At 42.3% G+C, this 21,790-nt stretch overlaps 1 protein-coding gene across 1 annotated transcript in view; it reads right to left on the reverse strand.

The window, feature by feature from the left end:
• The window catches only part of DSCAM (DS cell adhesion molecule), a 331,349-nt gene that overhangs the window by 133,122 nt on the left and 176,437 nt on the right, over positions 1-21,790 (reverse strand). Inside the window, exons 4-9 of the mRNA XM_079974881.1 lie at positions 11,672-11,818; positions 9,116-9,394; positions 7,183-7,458; positions 2,962-3,258; positions 1,834-2,109; positions 765-1,043 (exon numbers count right to left, since the gene is read on the reverse strand). Coding sequence (XP_079831007.1) covers positions 765-1,043; positions 1,834-2,109; positions 2,962-3,258; positions 7,183-7,458; positions 9,116-9,394; positions 11,672-11,818 — 1,554 coding nt within the window. The remainder of the gene's footprint in view (positions 1-764; positions 1,044-1,833; positions 2,110-2,961; positions 3,259-7,182; positions 7,459-9,115; positions 9,395-11,671; positions 11,819-21,790) is intronic.

Consider the following 21,790-nt stretch of genomic DNA (forward strand, 5'->3'; position numbering starts at 1 on the left):
AACAAAAGCAAAGCAATACCCCCCCCCCAATAATATTGCCATTAAACAGTTCTACTCAGGAACCAATGGTCTTGGTTAGTGAACTTGTTTTGGCTCATAGGCTGCCAGTTGATGAACACCAAAGAACTAACACATCAAACCATAATCATGTAGACACAAGCTCAGTATTTGAACAATTGTGATGGTATTCTTAAAACACCAAGCAAAATGAAAATATTCCCACAATAGCAGAACATAATTCAGATCTCCAGATCAAAAGTGAATAATTGGCACAGTGGGAAATGATCTAACCACAGTAATGTATTGAACCCAAGAAGCAGCACTTCAAATACTTCCATATATTAAATTATGTGGTTTCCAGCTGTACCTGAAAACAGTTCTAGATTGTTGGTTAGGTTTCCATGCAACACTTTCACACAGAATAAAAAGCCTTCTGAGGTTTCTTTTAAAAAAAAACCCCAAAAAACCACCTTATTGTGGTGTTTGTTCTCTAACAAGAGAGGAGAGATTCTAATATATTCAAAGTTTCTGGGAGCCACAAGCAGGATGAGTACTGTTGCACTAAGTTCCTGCTTGCAGACTTCCCATTGGCATCTGGTTGGCCACTGTAAAAGCAGGATGCTGAAGTAAATGGGCCTTTGACCTGACCCAGCAGGCCTCCTCATATCTTTCTAAGCTTGTATGTCCCATCAGACAACTGTTATTGGAAAATACTGTTGACTTCTATCTAATTGTCACCACTCAGATTAATTACATCACCTTACCTCTCACAATTAATTGGCTTTGGTGCTCCACAGCTGCTGCATCATTTCGGGCTATACAGGTATAATTCCCATTGTGCATGAGGGAAAGATTAGAAATCCTTAAGGAGCTGGTGAAGTCAATGTTGTCAATGGTCACCCCAAGACTGGCTGGGATTGGTCTACCATCCTTCTGCCAGGTGATTGTGATTGGCAAATCCCCTGAGACCACAACACATGGAATGAAGACTCGCTGTCCAATGGAGAACCTTGGGAACTCAAAGGGCTGGATGAAAGGTGGTACTGAAACAAAAAGAAGAAGAAAATGCTATTCATTAAAGAACTGCGAGTGTGTTGACATTTTTGAAAATGTTGTGAAGTAAAGTGATCACAAACTAGACAGCTGGCATGTAATGTAATACAGGATAGTATACCATTTTCTATAAAATAATTAATTCCCAAATGCCTAATATTAAGGTGATTAGCCATAAAATGCTGATGTTTTCCATATCAGTGATTTCATACCTTTTGTTTCTCCCTGAAGTTCTCCAGAAAACGCTCAGTTTTAAATAGATTTGGGTTTAAGGCAATGGTGGAATTGCTAAAACTGCTGCAACCCTATACACACCCATCTGTGAGCAAGTCCCTATTGAACTCAATTAGACATGCATAGGAATGCAAGGAATGACTCTTTAAACTGCACTGATTCTATATTGGAATGTGAAGCTTTCGCAGTCATGACTGAGCTCAGAATCTGAAGGGCTAGCTAACAAGGCCTGAGGAACCTACATGCAACATGGCTTGGCTTCTCCTCAGTCATCTACTTCCACGATGTGATATGTAACACAACGGGTTCCCAGACACAGCAGCATTTGAGCAAAGCTTCTGCAGCTGGTGCTTTTAAAGGTGGTTATGAATGGAAATTGTTGGTGGGAAACTAGAATAATATCTGAGGAGACGCCAACTGATATGAGCTCTTTTGCATTGGTGTTTTTGTAGACAAGAGTGGGATGCTTCACACTCACTGAAATGTGTTAAGCCAGACCAAATGCAATTCTTGGCTCCCGATTCTGCAAGTATGACTTTCCTTTACCTTTTACTGTCACATGCACACTCTGGCTGGTGGACAGCTGGGGCTGAACGAGAACATTGCATGTGTATTCGCCCTCATCCACTTCCTTCTGCACATCGGAGAGCTTCAATGTTCCGTTGTTTTCAAACGCTACTTGGCGATGGTTAAAAGGGAGCAGGTTAGAATTCTTGTACCATTTGATTGAGTAGTATGGATAACCAATGACACGGCAGTGAATGAAGGTATCCCGCCCGGCTATTGCTGTAATGTTTTTCATTGGTCGGATGCTTGCTGGCCCTGTAAAGGTAAAAGGAAACTCTTGAAAATAATTTAAGGCTGTATTTAAGCAGAGGAAATATTAATTTCTTCTAAATATACAATTCTTTTAGATACTGGAAATCACAGCCTGTGACAGTTTTTACTTCAAAGAGCCACTTAAGGGGTCTTCCTAATCGTTTGGTGCTTTTTAGTTTTTCTAGCCCTACAGCAGGCACACTAATTAACTCTTCTGCTACGTGCCTGCATCCCTGGAATACACACATGATAAAAATCTGAGCTCAATTACAAATTAAAGGCTGGTGAAGATTTAATTAATGTCAGATATAGGAGGGGAAGAAAAAACAAAGCTGAACCAGTAGTCTAGTATTTTTGAGATCATCAAACAACTTAATGCTCATTTTGATTTATGCAGAGTAATCGGCATTATGCCACATAGAAATAAACCAAAATGTCTTATATACATAGATAGCGACAGCAAATGTGGGATCTCCAAAGGAAGAAAAAGACATGCAAGCAAAACAAAAACAAACAAAAATTTGAAAACACATTGAAAAATATTAGCTGAATTGATTAGTACAGGGAGACAGTTTTATATTATATTGATAGTGCAATCCTACGCATTTGTATTCAGAAATAAGCCTCCTCTGTGGTACTTATTCTGAGGAAGGAGAGTGCTTAGGATTACAGTCAGAGTGATATATTAGTAATATATTAGTTTCTACATGAGATTGCAGAGAAAAATGGAAACAGCATTAAAGAAGTCATTTTTAAGCATTCCATGGCAAAGCTCATAGCATGCAGTCATCTTCTCCTTTACTACAATGAGTTGAATTTGTTTGTTGTTTTTGGAGGAGCTGATTTGACAAGCACCTCTTACGTTTATTCGAGCCTGGTACAGGACGACTCCAGCAGAGTTGTTGGCAGTACAACGATAGACCCCGCCATCTCGGACCTGAGTGCTGGAGATATTCAGGTAGCTGACCACATTTCCCTCAGAGGTGATGATCTGGCTGATCCGGTGGTTGCCATCTTTAATTATGGGATCTTCATCTAATGTCCATGTGATTGTAGGAAGAGGTGTTCCCTTCACATTGCACATTAAGGAAACACCCTCTCCTGGACTTACCACCTTCTCACTGAAGGCAGAAATTATTTTAGGAGTTCCATCTACAGGGTGGAAAAAAGAATCTAAGTCAACTGGGATGCCTATAAAGGAAATGCATGTGCCAAGCATTTTGGGTTTTTTAAATCACTACTAAAAAGAGGCATAGCTCTGCTCCTTCTTCTCTCTCCCAAGCCTCTTCACATTTCCCCTGACACCACAATTTCACACTTTCACACATTCCAGTTACCTGACAATGCTACCAATCAAGCTCAAGTTCAGATGACACATAATGCCAAACCAAAGTTTACTGCAGCATAGCAACAGGAGCAAAATGACGGAGTGCTATTCCTAGATAGTTTAGCAATCAATCCTTCTTCCCGAGGAACTCCAGAATTATAGCTCTGTGAGGAGAATGTGGTTCTTAAATAGCACTCTCAACAAACTACAGTTTCCGGGATTCTTTAGGGGAAAGCCATGATTGTTTAAAGTGGTATCATAGTGCTTTAAATATATGTGTGGATATGACCATGTCAAAGGTACCAAAAGTGCTAGGCCAAAATGTTCCATACTGACACAACCAGACAAGTTGTCAATCTTAATCAATAATATTCATAGCCTTCATGGAACGTGACAAGCACAAGGTGCTCTTTGAATACATAAGCACCCTCTGCTCATTCTGTGAATGCACAGGCCTACAGCTAACTGATGGACTGCTTTAATTGCTCTGAGCCCTTGTTTCATTTTGTCTAAGCTGAAGAGCAGAGACCCACAGCTCCTGCCAGGTAAAAAGGAGCATGTGAGCTGCAAGCGTCACATATCGACAGCAGGACAATGGTGGGTGGAGTGGAGTAGCAGTGCTGCCTCTTAGTGCAGAGCTAGGTCACTGAGCCTGAACTTCCACAGCCACAGCCACCCCACCATGAACTACTATGGGCAGGACTGGCAGCAACAGCAGCAGATATGTTCTATGCTTATACTCTTGTTAATTATGCTATTTTAAATGTGCATTTTATATTTGACTTTCTTTTTCGTTATCTCTGTTGCATTAAATGTACATTCTGCAGTTGACCTTTATCGTAATGTTTTATCTTGAAATATTTAAGATAATCTTTTAGTTTCCTGTTCACTATGTTGCTTTGATTGTATTTTCTCCAGTAATATTTTATTCTCGATTGTTTCATGTGAGGTTTTATTGTGTTGTAAATTGCTTTGAGATTTTTTCCCCTTAAAGATATAAAGCAGTATGGAAATGAAAATCGTCATCATCTTCATCTGCTCTGCACCATGATCCACAGGCGACTTCAGGACTTGCATATTTTCTGCAGACTAAAACAGGAAAATATTCCAACAGGGTCAGATGCTGAGCCATTCACCTGCTTTCTTTCCCTCTCTTGCTTGATTCTAATCCTATTTGAAGAAGTGAGGCAGTAGAGCAAAAAGTGTTTATGCCCGACTCCTTGGTGTGTGGGTGCGCACACACGAACACACACAGACCCACCACCTCCCACCCTCTCACTGTGCATTAGCGCCGTCATCTCTCAGAAGACAAAAAAAACCCCCAACAGGCTCTTTATACTGAATGGGAACTGACACACGACAAATAAATCAGGGAACATGCTCAGTCTGCACCTCTGCACCCCTCCCCAGTGCAAGGTTAAAAAAAAACCAAACAGTGACAGGCTTTTTTCAGATGAAAGTAGACATTATTTTCCCAGTGAGACCTGAGTGTCTTTGAAATCATTCCTGCTGTCGTTCTCTGATAACCAGCACTCTCTCGACATCATTATAGATGATCAATATGCTCCTTAGGCTCTCTTAGTCACAGGAGATGGTTGCTGAGGTAACTAGGCCTAGGCAGGTAATCTCTTCCTTTCTTTTTCTCTGACTACTCTAAAAATAGTGGGCATGCCATGGGCTGCACTGTAGCCTCATACTTTCTAGACAAATTGATTACTTTCTTCACTTGATTATTATGTGGAACAAGGTGTCTGTTACATATTGTGATTGCCACTGTTTCAATAGACATTTGTTCTACCAAAGAAAAAAAGTTGGGGGTGAAATGTAAATAACAAAACATGGGAATTTCTAGCACTCATAAGGTTTGTTTGTAACCACAAGGCTATTGTGGTTTTGTTGGTGCTTCTGTTTAACACTACTGAAGGCTTTATTTTCTAAGACAGATATTAGCTAATTCTCACATTTTATTCTTACATCCATTGTCCTGTTCTAGTGTATCCTATGCATTTAAAAATATGTATCTTTTTTAAAAAAAAGAATAAAAGAAACTTTATTTATTTGCCACCTTTGTAGGCAAAGCCCACATGATAAACACATAATATCACTGTTATCAGGGTTGCTCTTACTACTAAGCAACCTACTTGGACTTTAAGGCAACAGTGCTTTTGAAAAGGGGTGTGATCAGAGAGACTCTTCCCTTCTCAGTACTGGACTTAGTAGGGAAAAGACAAAGGCAACCACGACATTTGGAGAGAGAGATGGTACGTACTGAAGTCATTATTGGCCTATCCTATTGGCACTATATTGTTATTTTGGTACCCATCAGAACCAAATGTACAGGCTAGATGATGTAAACAGCAGAATGTGCTTCTATCACAGTTCATCTATGCCATCTGGATATTATTCATTCTCTCGCTGCCAGGCCCTGGTATCACATATTTCCCATAAATGGGGAAGTTAAAAAGGTAAAATAAGAAGTGCGGTTGGACTCACCCCCGAGGGGATTGATTGGTGCAAGTCAATAATGCAGCTGCACCTTATAGCGCAATGCTGCTGAAATCCCAAGTATCACATTGCCCTATATAGCTAACAGTCCTATGCACACTTACCTGGGAGTAAGTCTTTTCGAACACAATGAGACTTGCTTCTGAGTATTTACATAGGATTTGGCTGTTAGCCCAGCTGTGATGCAATAGACACACACAATCCCACACCTGCTGGCTCCCACACAATCCCACACACTGTAGTCGCCATCCAGTGTCACAGTTCTCAGTTCTCATCCTCCCCCTTCCATTCTCAACGACACTCATTTGCTGAATGTGACTTTTCATTTGGTTTCAAGCACCGAGTCAGTGAGGAAGGTGCTTCTCTGCCTACCCTGCTGCCCTATAAGCCACTTAAACGCAAAACTGAGATGCAAGAAATAAATATGTAAACATGCTCATTCTGCACCTCTGCCCAGAAAACTATTCCGGCTTTTCATCTACAGCCTTGAAAGCAAGCCTAAGTATTCAAAATTAGACAGAAAGCATGGCACTGTTTAAGAATGATTTTAACAATGGTTACTATGGGTGCATTCACTTGGCAGTTCATTCCATTTCCCTGCCATTTCTTTGTTAAATTCTGCATTATATCCGAGCTTTCACATGACATAAAAGCCACTTTCAGAAAACTAATGAAATATGGTGCGTGTTTAGCATTCATTTCTGTTATTGGATTCCAGAAAAAAATCCATCTGCAGACCCTTAACCTGGAAAATTGTGGGAGTAAAGTGACAGAATCTGGGGTGGTATACCAGCATAGTTTCCCCCCTGCTGTTTTCATGGAGGAACAGAAAGGGTAGGGGAGTAGCAACGTTGCCCAATCGCGTTTGTTGCTGTCTCATGCCATGCCCAGCAGTATGAATGATATCGAGCACAACATGCTGGTACATTGGTCAAAAAGCCACCGTTCCATAACACAATGTGTACTGCAGTGTGAAAGGAATATTAAAAACCCAACAGAAACTCTAGAATTACAATTAGGAAAAATAACACACTCTTCCCCACTTTTGAATGCACCCTAAACCACTTGAATTCTGGACACCAATTTGTCCAGGCTTTGCTCGCAGCAGATGCACCTATCAGCCCCACCTACTTCTGCAACTATTTACTTCCAAGACGTGATCAGTTGGGTTGTCACTACAATGCACATTTTTATATAGAGTTTTTGAAAATACACGGGGCACCCTAAAACAGAAGATGACTGACCTTCTAGTACCACCTGAACGTAGTCTTGTGCGGACATCTTGTCTTTGCGTACAAAGCACTGGTATGCCCCACCATCGCTTTTGGCCATGCCATCCATAATAAGTGTTTCATGATTGATTCCAATGATCCTGACGTTATTCCCAGTGTTGATGATTTCACCATTTCGGTACCAGAAGAGTTCATGGTCCTCTGTTCCAGACACGCTGCAGGACAAGGACACTTGGCTACCAACACTGCTCTTCACTTTCCGCGGACTGATAGTGGCTTTTAGAGGCTCTACAGATTCAAGAGGAAAGGAAAGAGGCAATTAGGAAAAACAGGCGAGTTCATATTAGAAAGATGGCGTGGAAAACAGATTGGTAGGTGATCCAGTGAGCTGTAGTCAGTGGTGTATTCCGTGAAGCTAGCTCTAGGGTTTTGTGAGCCCCATGGGCTCAAAAAAGAAAAGAAAAAAGAAAATGAAAAAAGTATTTTGAAATGGGATCCCTTCCCATTTGGCTCATCCTTGGCAGCAGGTAGTAAAGAATGCCCCCATAAACATACAGAATGCTTTACTTTACCACTCCAGAACCTTAACTTCAAAGCATCTATTAGAAGAAGATGCTCGCAGGACAAAGGATATTAGTTTGAGGAAGCACCTGAGACAGCACCCGAAATCACCGATAATTTTGTTGAGGAGAAATCCTAATGACAGCAGGAATTAAAGAATCCTGTGAATAGGTGCATTGAGCAGAGCAGTTCTGGGGGATACCAGGAGAGACATTATGGTGGCAGCCATTTTAAGTTTGGTTGGAGGAGTTGCACAGTGTTAGACAAAATGTGTTTCTTCCACACTACAGTCTCCTGGTGCCTATCTCCAAGCAGTTAATTAAATATTTTTGCTGTTTGGGTCTTTAATGCACAAGCCAGGGTATAACACTAGAGTAGTTGCCACAAACAGGATTACCTTGTAAAGCATGAAGCAATTCCCACTCTCAGCTGTTATCAGTATACTACCCCTAGCAACAAGCAATGGAAAGCATGCATAGTCCATTACAGTGTAACTCCTCTTTCAATGTTGCCATTAACGAAGAGTGCTAAATATGTGGAGAAAGCAAGACTGTGTCTTCTGCTTCAAACTCTGACATTGCACTCCTTGCTCACACCCCATGGGCACCTGCACACAAGCATAACTTGTGCAAAGGCGGAGCCTACTTGCATGCAGGGTTCGCAATTGTGTGAAATCTTGCTTATGTTCTCAGCTAAGATTCCCTTTTGCACTTATCACACTCAATAGACAGATGTCCTGGGGATTGCAGGGGGTAACATTAGGGCCAAGGAGTTCTTCCACTACCAATTCTTGTGTCTATGCATGGACATCAAAGAGGCTTGGATAGCAGGTCCCACTATCTGAACACAATGTGTTCTCAGGAATTCATTTGTTAGGTGAGTGCTTAACACAATGAGCGATTTCCACTGATTCCTATGGGGAGATTTCTAATGCATTCTTAACCATGAAATTTTGACCACAAAATGATGAAAAAACCCAGGAAAACCTAGTTTGCAAAAGACAAACAAGGAAGAGTGAAATGCTCTCTTATTTGTCTTCTCTCTCCCCCTTCTTCGCCCCCTCCCACTATCATTTCTGGTATAATAGCTGCCGTGGACCAGCAAAATAACCCAAAGATAAAATGGTAATTCCCCACTGACCTCACTATAAAGAGAACCACATGGATTGCATTTGTAAATTATGAATTAAGGTTGCATTCCAATACACACTTATCTGGAACGAAGTTGACTAACTCATCATAGGATTATGCTGTTAGAAGCCTCTGCTCCCCAATAGTTTAATTTTTCCTATTAAGCAAAAACTAACATGCCACATGTGTTTGCCACGACAGCACCCCTCCTGCACTCCCAGGTGATAAACTCCAGCGCTCTACGACGCACTTACGTTTTACGTGCAAGCGACCTATCACCTCGGCTGTGCCGTAATTGTTCCACACCTCGCACACGTAGTTGCCTGAGTCCGAGGAGCGCGTGTTTTCTATCAGCAGGCCTGTCACCGTCGGCCGGAACCGGCTGTCAGGCTCCCAGGGTACATTGTCCTTCAGCCAGCGGTACTTTGGTGCTGGGTGCCCAGATGCTTTGCAAGGCAGCTCCACTCGCTGTCCCGCCATGGCTTTACGGTGGTCAAATCCATCCAAAATAGATGGAGCCGAGTTTGCTGGGTCTAAAGAAAAGAAAAGAAAGAAAGTGGTTTCTTAGGGCCACAATATTTTAGATGAGGAACCATCTAAATTCCTCTTCTTCTAGAGCATATGGGTAGAGGACCCACAGGTGGGTCGCAAGGCTCCACCAGGTGGGTCACAGCAAAGTTGATGCCGCCATGTTGGATTCAAGCTTAGGCTGACCAGGCATCTATGTCCCAACTAGGACACATTCTACTGATGAGATGCTCATTTTATCAGTTTCCATGAGTGCTGCAATGTCACAGGAGAAAGGCACAAGCTATTTTCCCCCCAAGGTACACATTTCTGGCCAACCACATGCTCATGCCTTTCTCCTGCCACACTGCCAACCTACTTTTTATTTAAAAGTAATGATGAGCAGTATGTATACTAGCACTGTTAAGTATAAATCAAAAATGAAAAAGTTAAAGTGGGTCCTATGTTGCACCCCGGGATGCAGGTGGCGCTGTGGGTTAAAGCCTCAGCGCCTAGGACTTGCCGATCGAAAGGTCGGCGGTTCGAATCCCTGCGGCGGGGTGCGCTCCCGCTGCTCGGTCCCAGCGCCTGCCAACCTAGCAGTTCGAAAGCACCTCCGGGTGCAAGTAGATAAATAGGGACCGCTTACCAGCGGGAAGGTAAACGGCGTTTCCGTGTGCGGCTCTGGCTCGCCAGAGCAGCGATGTCATGCTGGCCACGTGACCCGGAAGTGTCTCTGGACAGCGCTGGCCCCTGGCCTCTTAAGTGAGATGGGTGCACAACCCCAGAGTCTGTCAAGACTGGCCCGTACGGGCAGGGGTACCTTTACCTTTTAACTTATGTTGCACCCTTGGATTCAAAGGTGGGTCTTGGAACTGGACTGGTTAAAGACCTCTGTTCTAGAGGAATCAGCCATCTGCTTTGTCTCCTCTCCCATTGCTGTGCTATTAAAAGCTAGGAATCATTGGCTTAACAGCATAACAAGGGTTATTTCCATGAGAGATTAGGAGCCCAGTAGAGCCACATGAAACTGGCTGCCTTCACAATAAGGAGCAGGTTTATTTTCACATCCTTTGGCCCACCCCCTGACCTGAGTTCAGAGAGAGCCCACGATACCTGACTACTAACTGTGGATGGTGGACCTTCTAGCTAGTGATGTAGAGGTGGGAACAACTATAAAATATTATTGTTCAGTCTCTCTCTCCCCCCCCCCCCCAGACTAGGTAACAAAAGTCTGGAGGAAATGTTGTTAGCAAAATTAATGTTGTTAGCAAAATGTTGTAGGCAAAAGGTTTCCACTAGCACAAAGTGTTACAGTCCTCATCCACCGACCATAGATCTCCCTCCAAATAATGTCACATTTCTGTCTTAGGGTTAGTTTCATTTGCCTTAAGAACAGGCATAAGCAAACCCAGGCCTCCAGATGTTTTGGGACTACAATTCCCATCATCCCTAGCTAACAGGACCAGTGGTCAGGGATGATGGGAATTGCAGTCTCAAAACATCTGGAGGGCCGAGTTTGCCTATGCCTGCTTAAGAATGAAGCTTGTATTTATCTATTCATCCTTGGAAACACAATGGATCAATTCATTCCAGAGTCTCAAATTCATTGGAAGGGATTGTGATCTAGTCTGTCAAACATGTGGTCCAAAGATAAACCTTGCTTTGGGGCATGGTAGACTGCAAAAGCTCATTAAGGTACTCCTCATTGCAGGAGTGTGATCTTCCTTTTTCAGAAGATTGTTCGTGTGTATAACATCATAAACAGCTATTTTAAGACGAACAGGCACTTTTCCCTCTTTTATTGACTTTGACAGCTTTTCTGGTTTGTTAAGAATGGACTCAACCCAGCATGGTAGAGACCACCTATGCAGTATATCACTCTTTCCAAAAATTTGCCTCTCCACTTGCCGCACAGTTCCTGTTTTAAGCAAGGCTGCCACTTCTCCTTTGCCACTGTTTTGCTACCCCTTTCATTTCTCCGGCATTTGGGGGTTCCTTGGCAAATGAAGTGCACAGCAGCAACTGTTAAATGAGGGGTGGAAAACCTGTGGCCTTTCAGGTGTTGATGGACTCGCAAACCCTAAAGCCTGCATGGCCAATGGCTAGAGATGATAGGAGATCTGTAGTTTCCCACCACTACCTTAAACTGATCTGGATTCCCCAAGGATGTCTACCTTCAAGCTGCTAGACAAGCAACTTCTCAGTCTAAAAGACAAAAGCAAAAATTTCCCCAAAAGACTAGATCCCGGGCAGACACAAAACAATGAATTACTTCCCATTCAGCAAGTGTCATGTCGTACCTGATACAAAAAGTCTAGCACTGTTGCTCTGTCGTGTTTCTCCAGTGTATCTGTGCCGTGTGATACATCGGTAGTTATACAATCCATCTTCATTCTGTACATCTATAATATACAAGGCTCCCGTGGATGTGATGAGAAATCTAGATCCTGAAAGACATAAGAATATGTGGAGTTTTACAAATCAGAAAAGCTTTGTGACTCTCCTACCCTGAAGAACTGCAAATTTTCCTGTCAAACGCCCAAAATGCATATTGTTGTCAATGATTAGACTCATAAATGATCAGTCGGTGTGTCACTACCTATCTTTAACTCAATGGCACTTCCTAAAGAAATATCACTTTAAAACAACAACAACACGCACAGTATATTGTGGAATCGCTCGAGAAAGATATAATTAATTCAGTATTCATCACTGCTGCAGCGCAGAGAGTATAAAGATATTTTAAATAAAATGGAAGAGTGGAATGAAATTACTTATTAGATGTGAGTCAGCCAGTGAAAAATATAAAAGCATATTATTTTATGTTAGCACTAAACCTGAGTATGAGATATATCATAATTAAATGGGCTGATATACTTAATTACATATGATGATATGAATAATAAAGCTGTATCAGACCACATCAGACTCATTATATGAAAAAAAGAAAGAAAGTTTGGAATTAGAATGCGAGGAGGGGGGGAAGCCAATGATACTAAACTTTTATGTAATATTTGTATCCTGCCTTTTCTCCAATGTGCTTTGGGCAACGTACATAGAATTTATCCAATATTATTCTAACCACCACTCTATGAGCCTAAGTACTGTGGAAATATAGTGACTGGCCCAAAGTGACCCAGTGAGTTTTGTGACTGAATGGAGGTTTAAACTTGGGTTTTCCTAGATCCAAATCCCACATCCCATCTGTTAAACAGCTGTAGAAAAATTCAAGAAGAAAGCCACGGCAGGATGTCAACTAGAGTTTTGCAAATGAATTCACCAATTGTAGAAAATAGCCCCATGCAGGCATGGCTCTGTGTATAGGTTAATGCAAGGATTCCTGATCATTCTGATTGTCTGAAATGGCCCATTTGACTAATCCAAGAAGTAGACAAAGAACAATTTCACCCTTTCTGCAAAGTACTAGCCACATATAGAGGAAACAATGGCTGGAAACAGAATTTTAAAAAGGTTCTTGTAATTAAGGGTTGTTGTTTTTCCAGGAATATTTCGTATCCATTCCCTGAAACCACTCATTTTGGCCCCCAAACTGAAACTGGCGAACATCCACTACAGCCCTATATGGTATATCTGCACCACAGAAGCCCTGTTTGGCTATTTGTCTTTCAGCACTGCTTCTGCTCCCTGTCTAGTTCCAGCCCCTGCCAGCCATCTTCCACACAGCCCACCCACTGGACCCCTGCCCACAGAGGGGAAGCATAAATAAGCTGTCCCTGCAATTATTGCCACATGTCCTTCATCCCCAAGCCTTTTTGTATTGATCTGCCAATAGTCAATCCTTCTTCCTAGGGAACCCTGGAGAAGTATTTCTGCAAGGAATCTCAGCATCCAATAAGGTGCACAAAACCTTTACATTCTGTATGCAACATCAACCTTTTTGTCTTATCCTCGTTAAAATGATGTCAGCCAGACATTAATAGCTATTGCCACATGTCACAGTTAAATCTGACAGTATCCAATTCTTACCAATAGGCACTGTTTAGAACTGCACACATCTTTCCTTATTTTTCTTAACAGATTTTACATACTTACATAAGGCTTGAACAAGCAGCTCTGCTAAAACATAAAATGCTAGACATAAAAGATGACAGAAAAAATAGAAAGGGAAAACCTATGTAATTTCTGATAGAAAACATTTTCATTAAAGCTGACAGCTTGTCAAGTATGACAAAACCCAAGTGCAGAACATTTTGGGTGCTGTACTTCAAAAAGTATTTAGAAAAGCCGCATGGATAGAAACAATATTTATTATCCTGTTGATCTTGGAAAGTGCTTTATTCTCTAAGCATATTTAATCTAATCACTCTTGATTTGCTATAACAAAATCTATTATTAAACTTGTCCACATCACATACGAAATGAGAACTCTTTAAAATCAAAGCTGTGGTTTTTTTGTCTCTAGAGAAATCTAAGCTCATTTGCCTCTTTTGCTGTTTGCAACAATTAAGAGAATGTGGCAAACTTATCCAACAACCAGCTGTGCAAAAAAAACACGCCAAATGTCACAGTTTAGATTTACCTTGATTTTACAAGAATTATTGAGTATGCAGTCACCCAGACAATAAAAGGGTAAGAATTATGGTCATAGGTTCTTCCCTGGCTTGGATATAATCTGATCTGGAGGGGGGGGGGACTCTTCCTTCCCTGCATTCCCAACCATACACAGGCCACCCCATACACTTTCCTACTGCTTCTGCAGCAAAGTCAAAGGAGGGAAGTCTTCATGTCTCTCTTTCTCACTCCTCCTTTCACCCCCAATATTAGAAGGGAAGGGGTTGAATTTGAAAAGGGGGAGAGGCAGCAAGACCCCCCCTTCCCCAGCATACATTGATGTAATGAATGGAGAAATATAGCAAATTGAGTCAGACTATTGCTTCAGCTAACTCAGTACTGTCTGCACTGAGTGGAAGTGGCTCTCCAGGATTTTAGGCAGGGTGGGTGACTCTGTTCCACCACACCAGTCACTGCTGGGTATAGGAGAGGGTGTTTCCATAGCCTGCATAACTTCCTTTCTCTTTTGAGAGACACCAAACCCTTGCCAGTTGCTTACCACTGATCAACCAATGCTCTTCCATCCCTCCATGCCTTCTGCCACTTGGGTCCACACAAATGTTATCTTTATTATTATTACTATTATTATAAAAATCTGATTTTGGAAGGATTCCAACACATTTAGGCATGCATACGTAAGGCCCCCACCAGACTGATCTTTGGGTGTGGGTATGGGTGTTCTGCAACATGTCATTGATGCAAAAATAGTGCACTAGTGGTGAATGTACACTGGATCATCCACACATCACTCCACTTTATTAGTTGTTCTATAATGCTTTCCCCAGTGTTAGCACATTATTGCCATCTGGAGGGGCGTGATGACACGCTAGTGCAACAAAAGCAAGGCGTTGGGAACCGCACAGAATATCTGTGGTATGAAAAGTTGGAGGATTTCAGCCGGCAGCTAAAGGATATGCACAAATTGGAAACAAAGCAGTATGTTCCCTCCAAAACCTTTATAGAGGTGAACAATATAGAAAGCGGGCTCACATACAACTGACTCAATGCACAGGATTTTTTATTTTTATTTTAAAGTGCAGCATGCTTATGACGTCTACAGGCAAGTCTCCATTTAGGCGGGGATACGTTCCGAGGCACCGCATGCTGAAGCGTAATCGTGTATATTGGGTACACCATTGAAAAAACCTGCAAACACCCTCTTAAAAACCCTTTTAAAAAACCAAAAAATACACCAAACTCCACTACAATCGATCTCTCCAAACCTCCTTGCTCAAACTCCAATGCAAAGGCTCCTGGAATTGCTAGGTGCTATTTTTACACCTTTTGCGCTCTTTTAGGGCCATTTTTGCCCCATTCCATGCCACTTCTGGGTTCTCAGCAATGTGTGCATGTACATTCGAATGTGCCTTGAATGCTCTTAAATGGGAAATTCCCTGCCGCATGCCAATCTTTGTTCACTTTGGGGCATCAATATATTTGCTTTCAGTTATCCTATGCCACAAATATGAGGCAAAAGATGGAGTGGGTGAAAACTGCCCATCATTGCTCCAGATAACTACAAGATCCTTGTTGATTTATTTGCCAGCTTTGCAGCATGTTTGATGTATGAAGTTACACACATAGAATGAAAGTGGAGGAGCTCACAGCAGCGGGAGCTACATCTTGGAAAACACGCAAAGGAGGATGAGAAAGAGTTGCACAACAGATGAACTTTATGAGCCTTCCCAGCACTAGGGATTCCCTGAATCATGTTAGCTGTGTGCAGTAGAAACACCTGAGATGCAAAGAACTCTGCCGCTAGCTATGCATGCCTGGATGGGCCTTGGGCCTGTGAATCTTTAACAGCAGCTTGCCATTTCATTTCCAATAAGTGAGCCACATTGGATTTGCTCAGAAAAAAAGCTTCCCTAAAAAAACAGGAGGTAGGTAGCCTATGTCCAAAACAATCCAAATTTGACTACCACCATCCCCACTCACACCCCAAGGGCAGCAGACACTGAACAGGCCACATGGTGGACATGCAGCTCTGCCCTCCAGTGCCTTGCAGCTATTCTCCATCCCCAGCAGTCGCTTCACACTGTCTAATGATAGGGCTGGCCCTAATAAAGCAGGATTATCTGGATTCCAACTAACTTTCATTATATCTTTCTAGATACAGTTCACCTCGCATGTGAACTTTTTAAATTCAAGTTTAGCTATAGCACCAGCAAATCCTGCCTTAACATGGCTACCCAGCAGGCAAGTAAATTATCAATAATCAACGCGATCATATACAAGGTTTTTAATGCAATCCATTAGCTTGCGCAATACCAAAAATTAAAATAAAATCTTACAGGCCTAAGTAATAAAGTTTTTTTGGGGGGCATTTCTGGTTCAGTACTGTCCTGTCCAATTGTTCACACGGATTATTATTAAAACAGCAAACTTATGAAAACTGAGAATATCTTTAGACTGTGATGTTAAGTATTCCTTATCCAACTCTGAGCTTTCCCCCCCCCCTTGACAGTCATGCTGTTCCTCTTTTAATATGGGTGAGGTTATCCTCCAGAAAGCTTAAAGTAGCATATTTGATTTTCACTTAGCAGGAAATAAAGTTCATGGTTTTATGTTATAGCAAACTAAATTAGGTTGATAGAAATTAAAAGAACAGATGGTTCCTTTAGCCAGGTGCCAAACTGTTAACACTTGCATGCTCAAACTCTTATCAGCTGTCCCTGTCACTTTTAACTTTCAGGATGGTCTTTCCTAGCAAAATTGCTGACATTTTCTTCATCTGGATGCACAGAACACCCAAAAGCTTTGAAACAGACCTGCCTGAACAAAACACCAGGATGATAGGACTCCAGAAGGCACACCAGCACCAAAGTCTGACTATCTAGGGAGAAAGATAGAAAATGACTTGGGAGCAATGACAGCTTTAAGCTGCTAATATTGTGCATGTCCCCTTGGTGGTATTCCTTGGATCAGCTGCATAAAGTTCATAAATGTCCTACTTGTTGAATTACAAAAAGGATCAAACAAAAGAGGAAAAGGTTACTTGGATCAATACCATCTGCACTTCAAAATTACAATGTGGAATTTAATTTAGGCACCACAGGGATGGATTCAGCTAAATAGTTGGGATAGCGGGAGCAAGTGCTAAAAGTCCCACTAGCACAACAGGGTTTTCCTCACTCTCATGCTCCCACTCTCCCTCATGTCAGATCTGTGGGCTAGGAGAACCCTCAGAGCAGCATGAAGGGAGAGGAGAGATTTTTTCTTTGGGTGAGCTGAAATGCTTACCCCAGTTCTAACAGGGCAACATTGAATTCCACCCTTGGTATCCCTTGGCACAGGTGGCGGTAGGTGGTCCAGCTCTCTGATGCTGGCAAAAGTTCTCTTTCTGGGTGCTCCATAATCCTAGAGAAGTATCATGCTGGAGAAGGGTTCAAGACCACCCTTGGCCCCTAGCGGTGCATCTGCTTGGAAGAATTCCCATCTTGTTAATGCAGAATCATGAGGTGAATGATGATGATGATGATGATATAGCAAAGTAAAATCATAAATATCGTCAACTTGTGTTCAAAAACTGAGCAAAATACCACTGATTTCTCTTCTTTCTTTCTTTCTTTCTTTCTTTCTTTCTTTCTTTCTTGTCAGCAGGGAAGAAGTCTGACAAATGAACAGATGAAGGATATCTAACAAGAATATTATTTCTTAATAATGTATATTATTTATGCCTCTTAGAAACTCATAGGTAACAGCAGACATCTACCGAACAGTCCTGAAAATATTATGATGTTTGAAGGCTCTACTAACCAAAATATAACAGATGCACCTCAGGCTGCCTGAGTTTCCTCGGTACCATTGATGAATAGGCTTTCTTCAGCCTGCGTGTTTGTGTTCTTCAACCCCTACCTGCCTGCTTCAAGGTGCCAGTTTGGCAGCCTATTTACTACAACTGCCATCAACTTCATACTGTAAAGGTAGATTATTCAGAGCACATCAATCTAGCAGATGCTTTTCTTATTTCCACGCCAAAAAAAGCTGCTGAGTTTTATGTCACCAGCTTTAAGAAGAAGGTTCACTGTGGAAGCCACTTGAAGGATTAAAGTCAGCTCTTTCAAGGTTTTTGCCAATGATTTCCTTTATAAATAATGGTCTAGTGGTGACCAGTAGACAGTGCAGATAAACCCATGGGTTGGCTTCCCCCCATCCCCCTTCACATTGATTGATTTTAGGGAAACTCATTCATCTATTTCCTGCCCAAACATGTAATAGCATTAATATTAGGGGTTGTATTCAATGTAGCACTAAGGTGAATGTTCCTTCAGCACTTGTTTTCTCCCTCTTCTCTGCCCACATGCCCCCTAGATCTGTTCTGGGTTTTCTCCAAACCCTCCAGAGAAGGTTTGGGGATGGTGTGAGGTATATGGGTGGGAGAGAGGAGAAAGTCCTATTGTGCTCACAGTTATTCAGTTGAATGTCACCCCAAGCTTCCTTGGGACCTGCAAGGCTTCTGAATTCCTAAAGTTAAGATTATAACACCATCAAGCATTAGCCTCCATGGATCAAAGAATCAAAAAAGCTTCATATGCTGGTACTCTAGATGCTAATATACATATGATTAGGATAAATCTTAGCCTAATGCAGCCAATAGCTGTAACTTCATTGTAAGTCACCACATATAATCAATACCATATTACAGTAATTAGAGCTGCCACAAATTCATAGCCCCATGTGTCTTAAATATACTTGCTTCTTAGCTGTTTGGATCACTTCATGGGTAACCACTGAGATAATGAAGCAACTTATGTTGGACAGAGAGTCTGATTGGGGAATAAAAAAGGTTCAGTGCCTATTTTTCCTCACTTGAAAAAAAGCTTCTTACTTAGCACACATCCCATCAGAAAATTGCTTGGCAGATAATAAACAATCCATGAAATGCAGTGTATCAGGATATAAGCATGCACCTTGCATTCATAGAGAAAAGGGTACACAGCAGGTTTCGTGGGGGTCTGTTTTAACTCTCCCACAACAATTACCTCCACATGTGATTTACCTTCTGCTCTTCTGCACAAGATGACAGTCAGTGGACCATAATTTACCATTAAAAATGCCCAACACCCATGGACAACCCTACCTGTCATCACTTTTTATGCACCAGGAGCATTGGTTGAGGTCCATACCCCAGTCTGGGGGCCACCACCAACCCTTACTGCAACCTGGCCTTGCTCTTCCTCCTGACTCCCTCTCCTAGTGAGCAAACAATGAGTGGAGTGAAAAGAAGGAACAATAACCTCTATACACTTTGCCCTCTCTCCCTGGTAGATGGTGCCAATTGGGCCCAAGGAGAACAAAGCAATGGGCAGTGGCAACAATGGAGGAGGTAGTTGCACTCAGGGATGCAGTCATAGCATCTTGCTCAAGGACACTCCAAATATTTTTAAAAATTATTTATAATTTTCAGTTATATATATTACAACAATTATTCAACCATAATTTTAACATTTCAAACTCCGACTCCCTTCTCCTTCTTTCTGTGGTTCTTTACATTTCTTCTCATCTTCCAGCATACTCCAAATTATCTCAACATATTCTTTTATATATATATTCCTGTATATATCCCATATATATTTTGAAACTGCGGGTTTTTACATTCTGACAATGTCTTAATCTGTTTACAGTTTGTTTGTAGGACACTCCAAATCCTGGAACTGGTGTTGGCATGAACATACGGTCATTTATTTGTTTATCTAAAGCATTTTTATATTGCTCTTCAGCTGAACATGGGAATCTGATTTTTACTGTTTCAGACCATTGGTCCATATATCTCAGTATTGTCCAGTGACTGGCAGCAGCTCTCCAGGGTTTCAGGCGGGGGTCTCTTCTATCCCTGCCTAGAGATGCCAGGGATTGAAACAGGGACCTTCTACATGCAAAGCATATGTTCTACCACTGAGCTACAACCCTTCCCCAGCTGAAAAGTCTCAAAGAGCAGTTGAGGCAAGACAGTATCTTCCCTCTGGCTCACCACATAAAAAGACATGACACAAAACAAAAAAAAGTGATGGGAAGGTAGAAGGAAAAAAGCAACCTTGTGCACTGGTTCAAGATGCAGTGATGAACTGGGATGGAAATAGTACTGGGAGAGAGGAAGCCATAAGGAGTTGTTCTCTCAGCAGAGCCAATGGAGCCCAGCTCTCCTTCTTCTGTAGCCTGATGTAAGTGGTTGTTGCTATGCAAGGCAGGGAGAGGAAGAGCCATAGTTAGCTAGACACTTGGCAAAGCTAATGTAGACTAATGGGGTGGGGGTGGGGCTTGATACTGCAAAGCCTATTCTGTCCAACCAATACAGATGTGCTCTCTGAAAATGGTTGAAGAATCCTACATGAAGGGTACTCTAGCACCTTTCAGATTCTTTTTTCAAAAGAAGTTCTACCTTCTAACTTTGGAGATGCGATTAATATTCAGCGGCAGATGCAGTGTTTAAAGGAAGTTCATGTAAGGGGGAAATTAGATTTGTACGTGAAGAAAGAGACCGTGATGTTACCAATGTCAACATTTTACATGCCTAAGAAGGGTATTTATGTAAGAAAGCATCCTCTGTATGCATGTCTGCATCCTTAATGTTTCCATGCATGTGATAAATAATGCAAAGTCCCCGTGTGTGATAAAATATGTATGTGATATATTATATATGAATTGAGTTTTAAGTACGGGCAAAACTGTTAACACACAGGCAGTTGTGGAAGTAAAGTTCAGCTATCTGAAATGTTGCGATCAAAAGAGGGACCATGGAAGAATACCAGCGTGATTTACTGGTCTGTAAATTAAGAATTAAGCGGGTGGCGCTGTGGGTAAAAACCTCAGCGCCTAGGGCTTGCCGATCGAAAGGTCGGCAGTTCGAATCCCCGCGGCGGGGTGCGCTCCCGTTGCTCGGTCCCAGCGCCTGCCAACCTAGCAGTTCGAAAGCACCCTCGGGTGCAAGTAGATAAATAGGGACCGCTTACTGGTGGGAAGGTAAACGGCGTTTCCGTGTGCTGCGCTGGCTCGCCAGATGCAGCTTTGTCACGCTGGCCACGTGACCCGGAAGTGTCTCCGGACAGCGCTGGCCCTCGGCCTCTTAAGTGAGATGGGCACACAACCCTAGAGTCTGTCAAGACTGGCCCGTATGGGCAGGGGTACCTTTAAATTAAGAATTCATAGCACAGACAGCTGGCCAGTTTGGGTATTTGTGAAGCATAAATAAAGTAAGGACTGATAGGGAATGATTAGAGTGGGGGCGCAGAATGGGAGGAAAAGCCTACAAAATAAAGATTGCAACAATATAGACAAAAGTCTAAACTTGTCCCGATCCATAGTAATTTCCATCCTAAAAAGAGGGAGGCAGGGTTAGTTTCATCAGGACCCTGGACAGCAACAAGGTTGCTGAATGGACTGCAAGAGCAAGAAGTTCAGACCACAGGTAGCAATCCTTCAGCTGAGAACAGGGAGGACCAACTGTCTCAGCACTGGCTTTCTGTAATTGTCAGAGCTTTATAATCTGGCTTTGAGTAACAAGCTTGAAGACCCCCAACCTGAGTAGTGAAATGTGCCACTTAAAGGGTCCCTTGGTGAAGCCACTGACACCTTCCTAGTAGTGAGGTTTGGGGCTGTGGGGCCTTGGTCAGTGGAAGCACTGCATAGCCCTTTTTGATCCTCAAAGGAGTCCCTTCCTCTGTATGAGTAGGCAAAGGGGTACAGACTGGGTGCAGAATCCAATGCTGGCAGCATAAACACAATGCAGTCAGAGATAATAGATAATAGTCCCTCTCCTCCTCAGAGTTACTACTGCCCAGGTACTCTGAGGAGCCAGGATCTGAGCCTACGGTAATATGTGGACCTTGTATTAAAGAATTTCAATA

Source organism: Podarcis cretensis, assembly GCF_951804945.1.
Source record: "Podarcis cretensis genome assembly, chromosome: 4".
Classification (NCBI taxonomy): domain Eukaryota; kingdom Metazoa; phylum Chordata; class Lepidosauria; order Squamata; family Lacertidae; genus Podarcis; species Podarcis cretensis.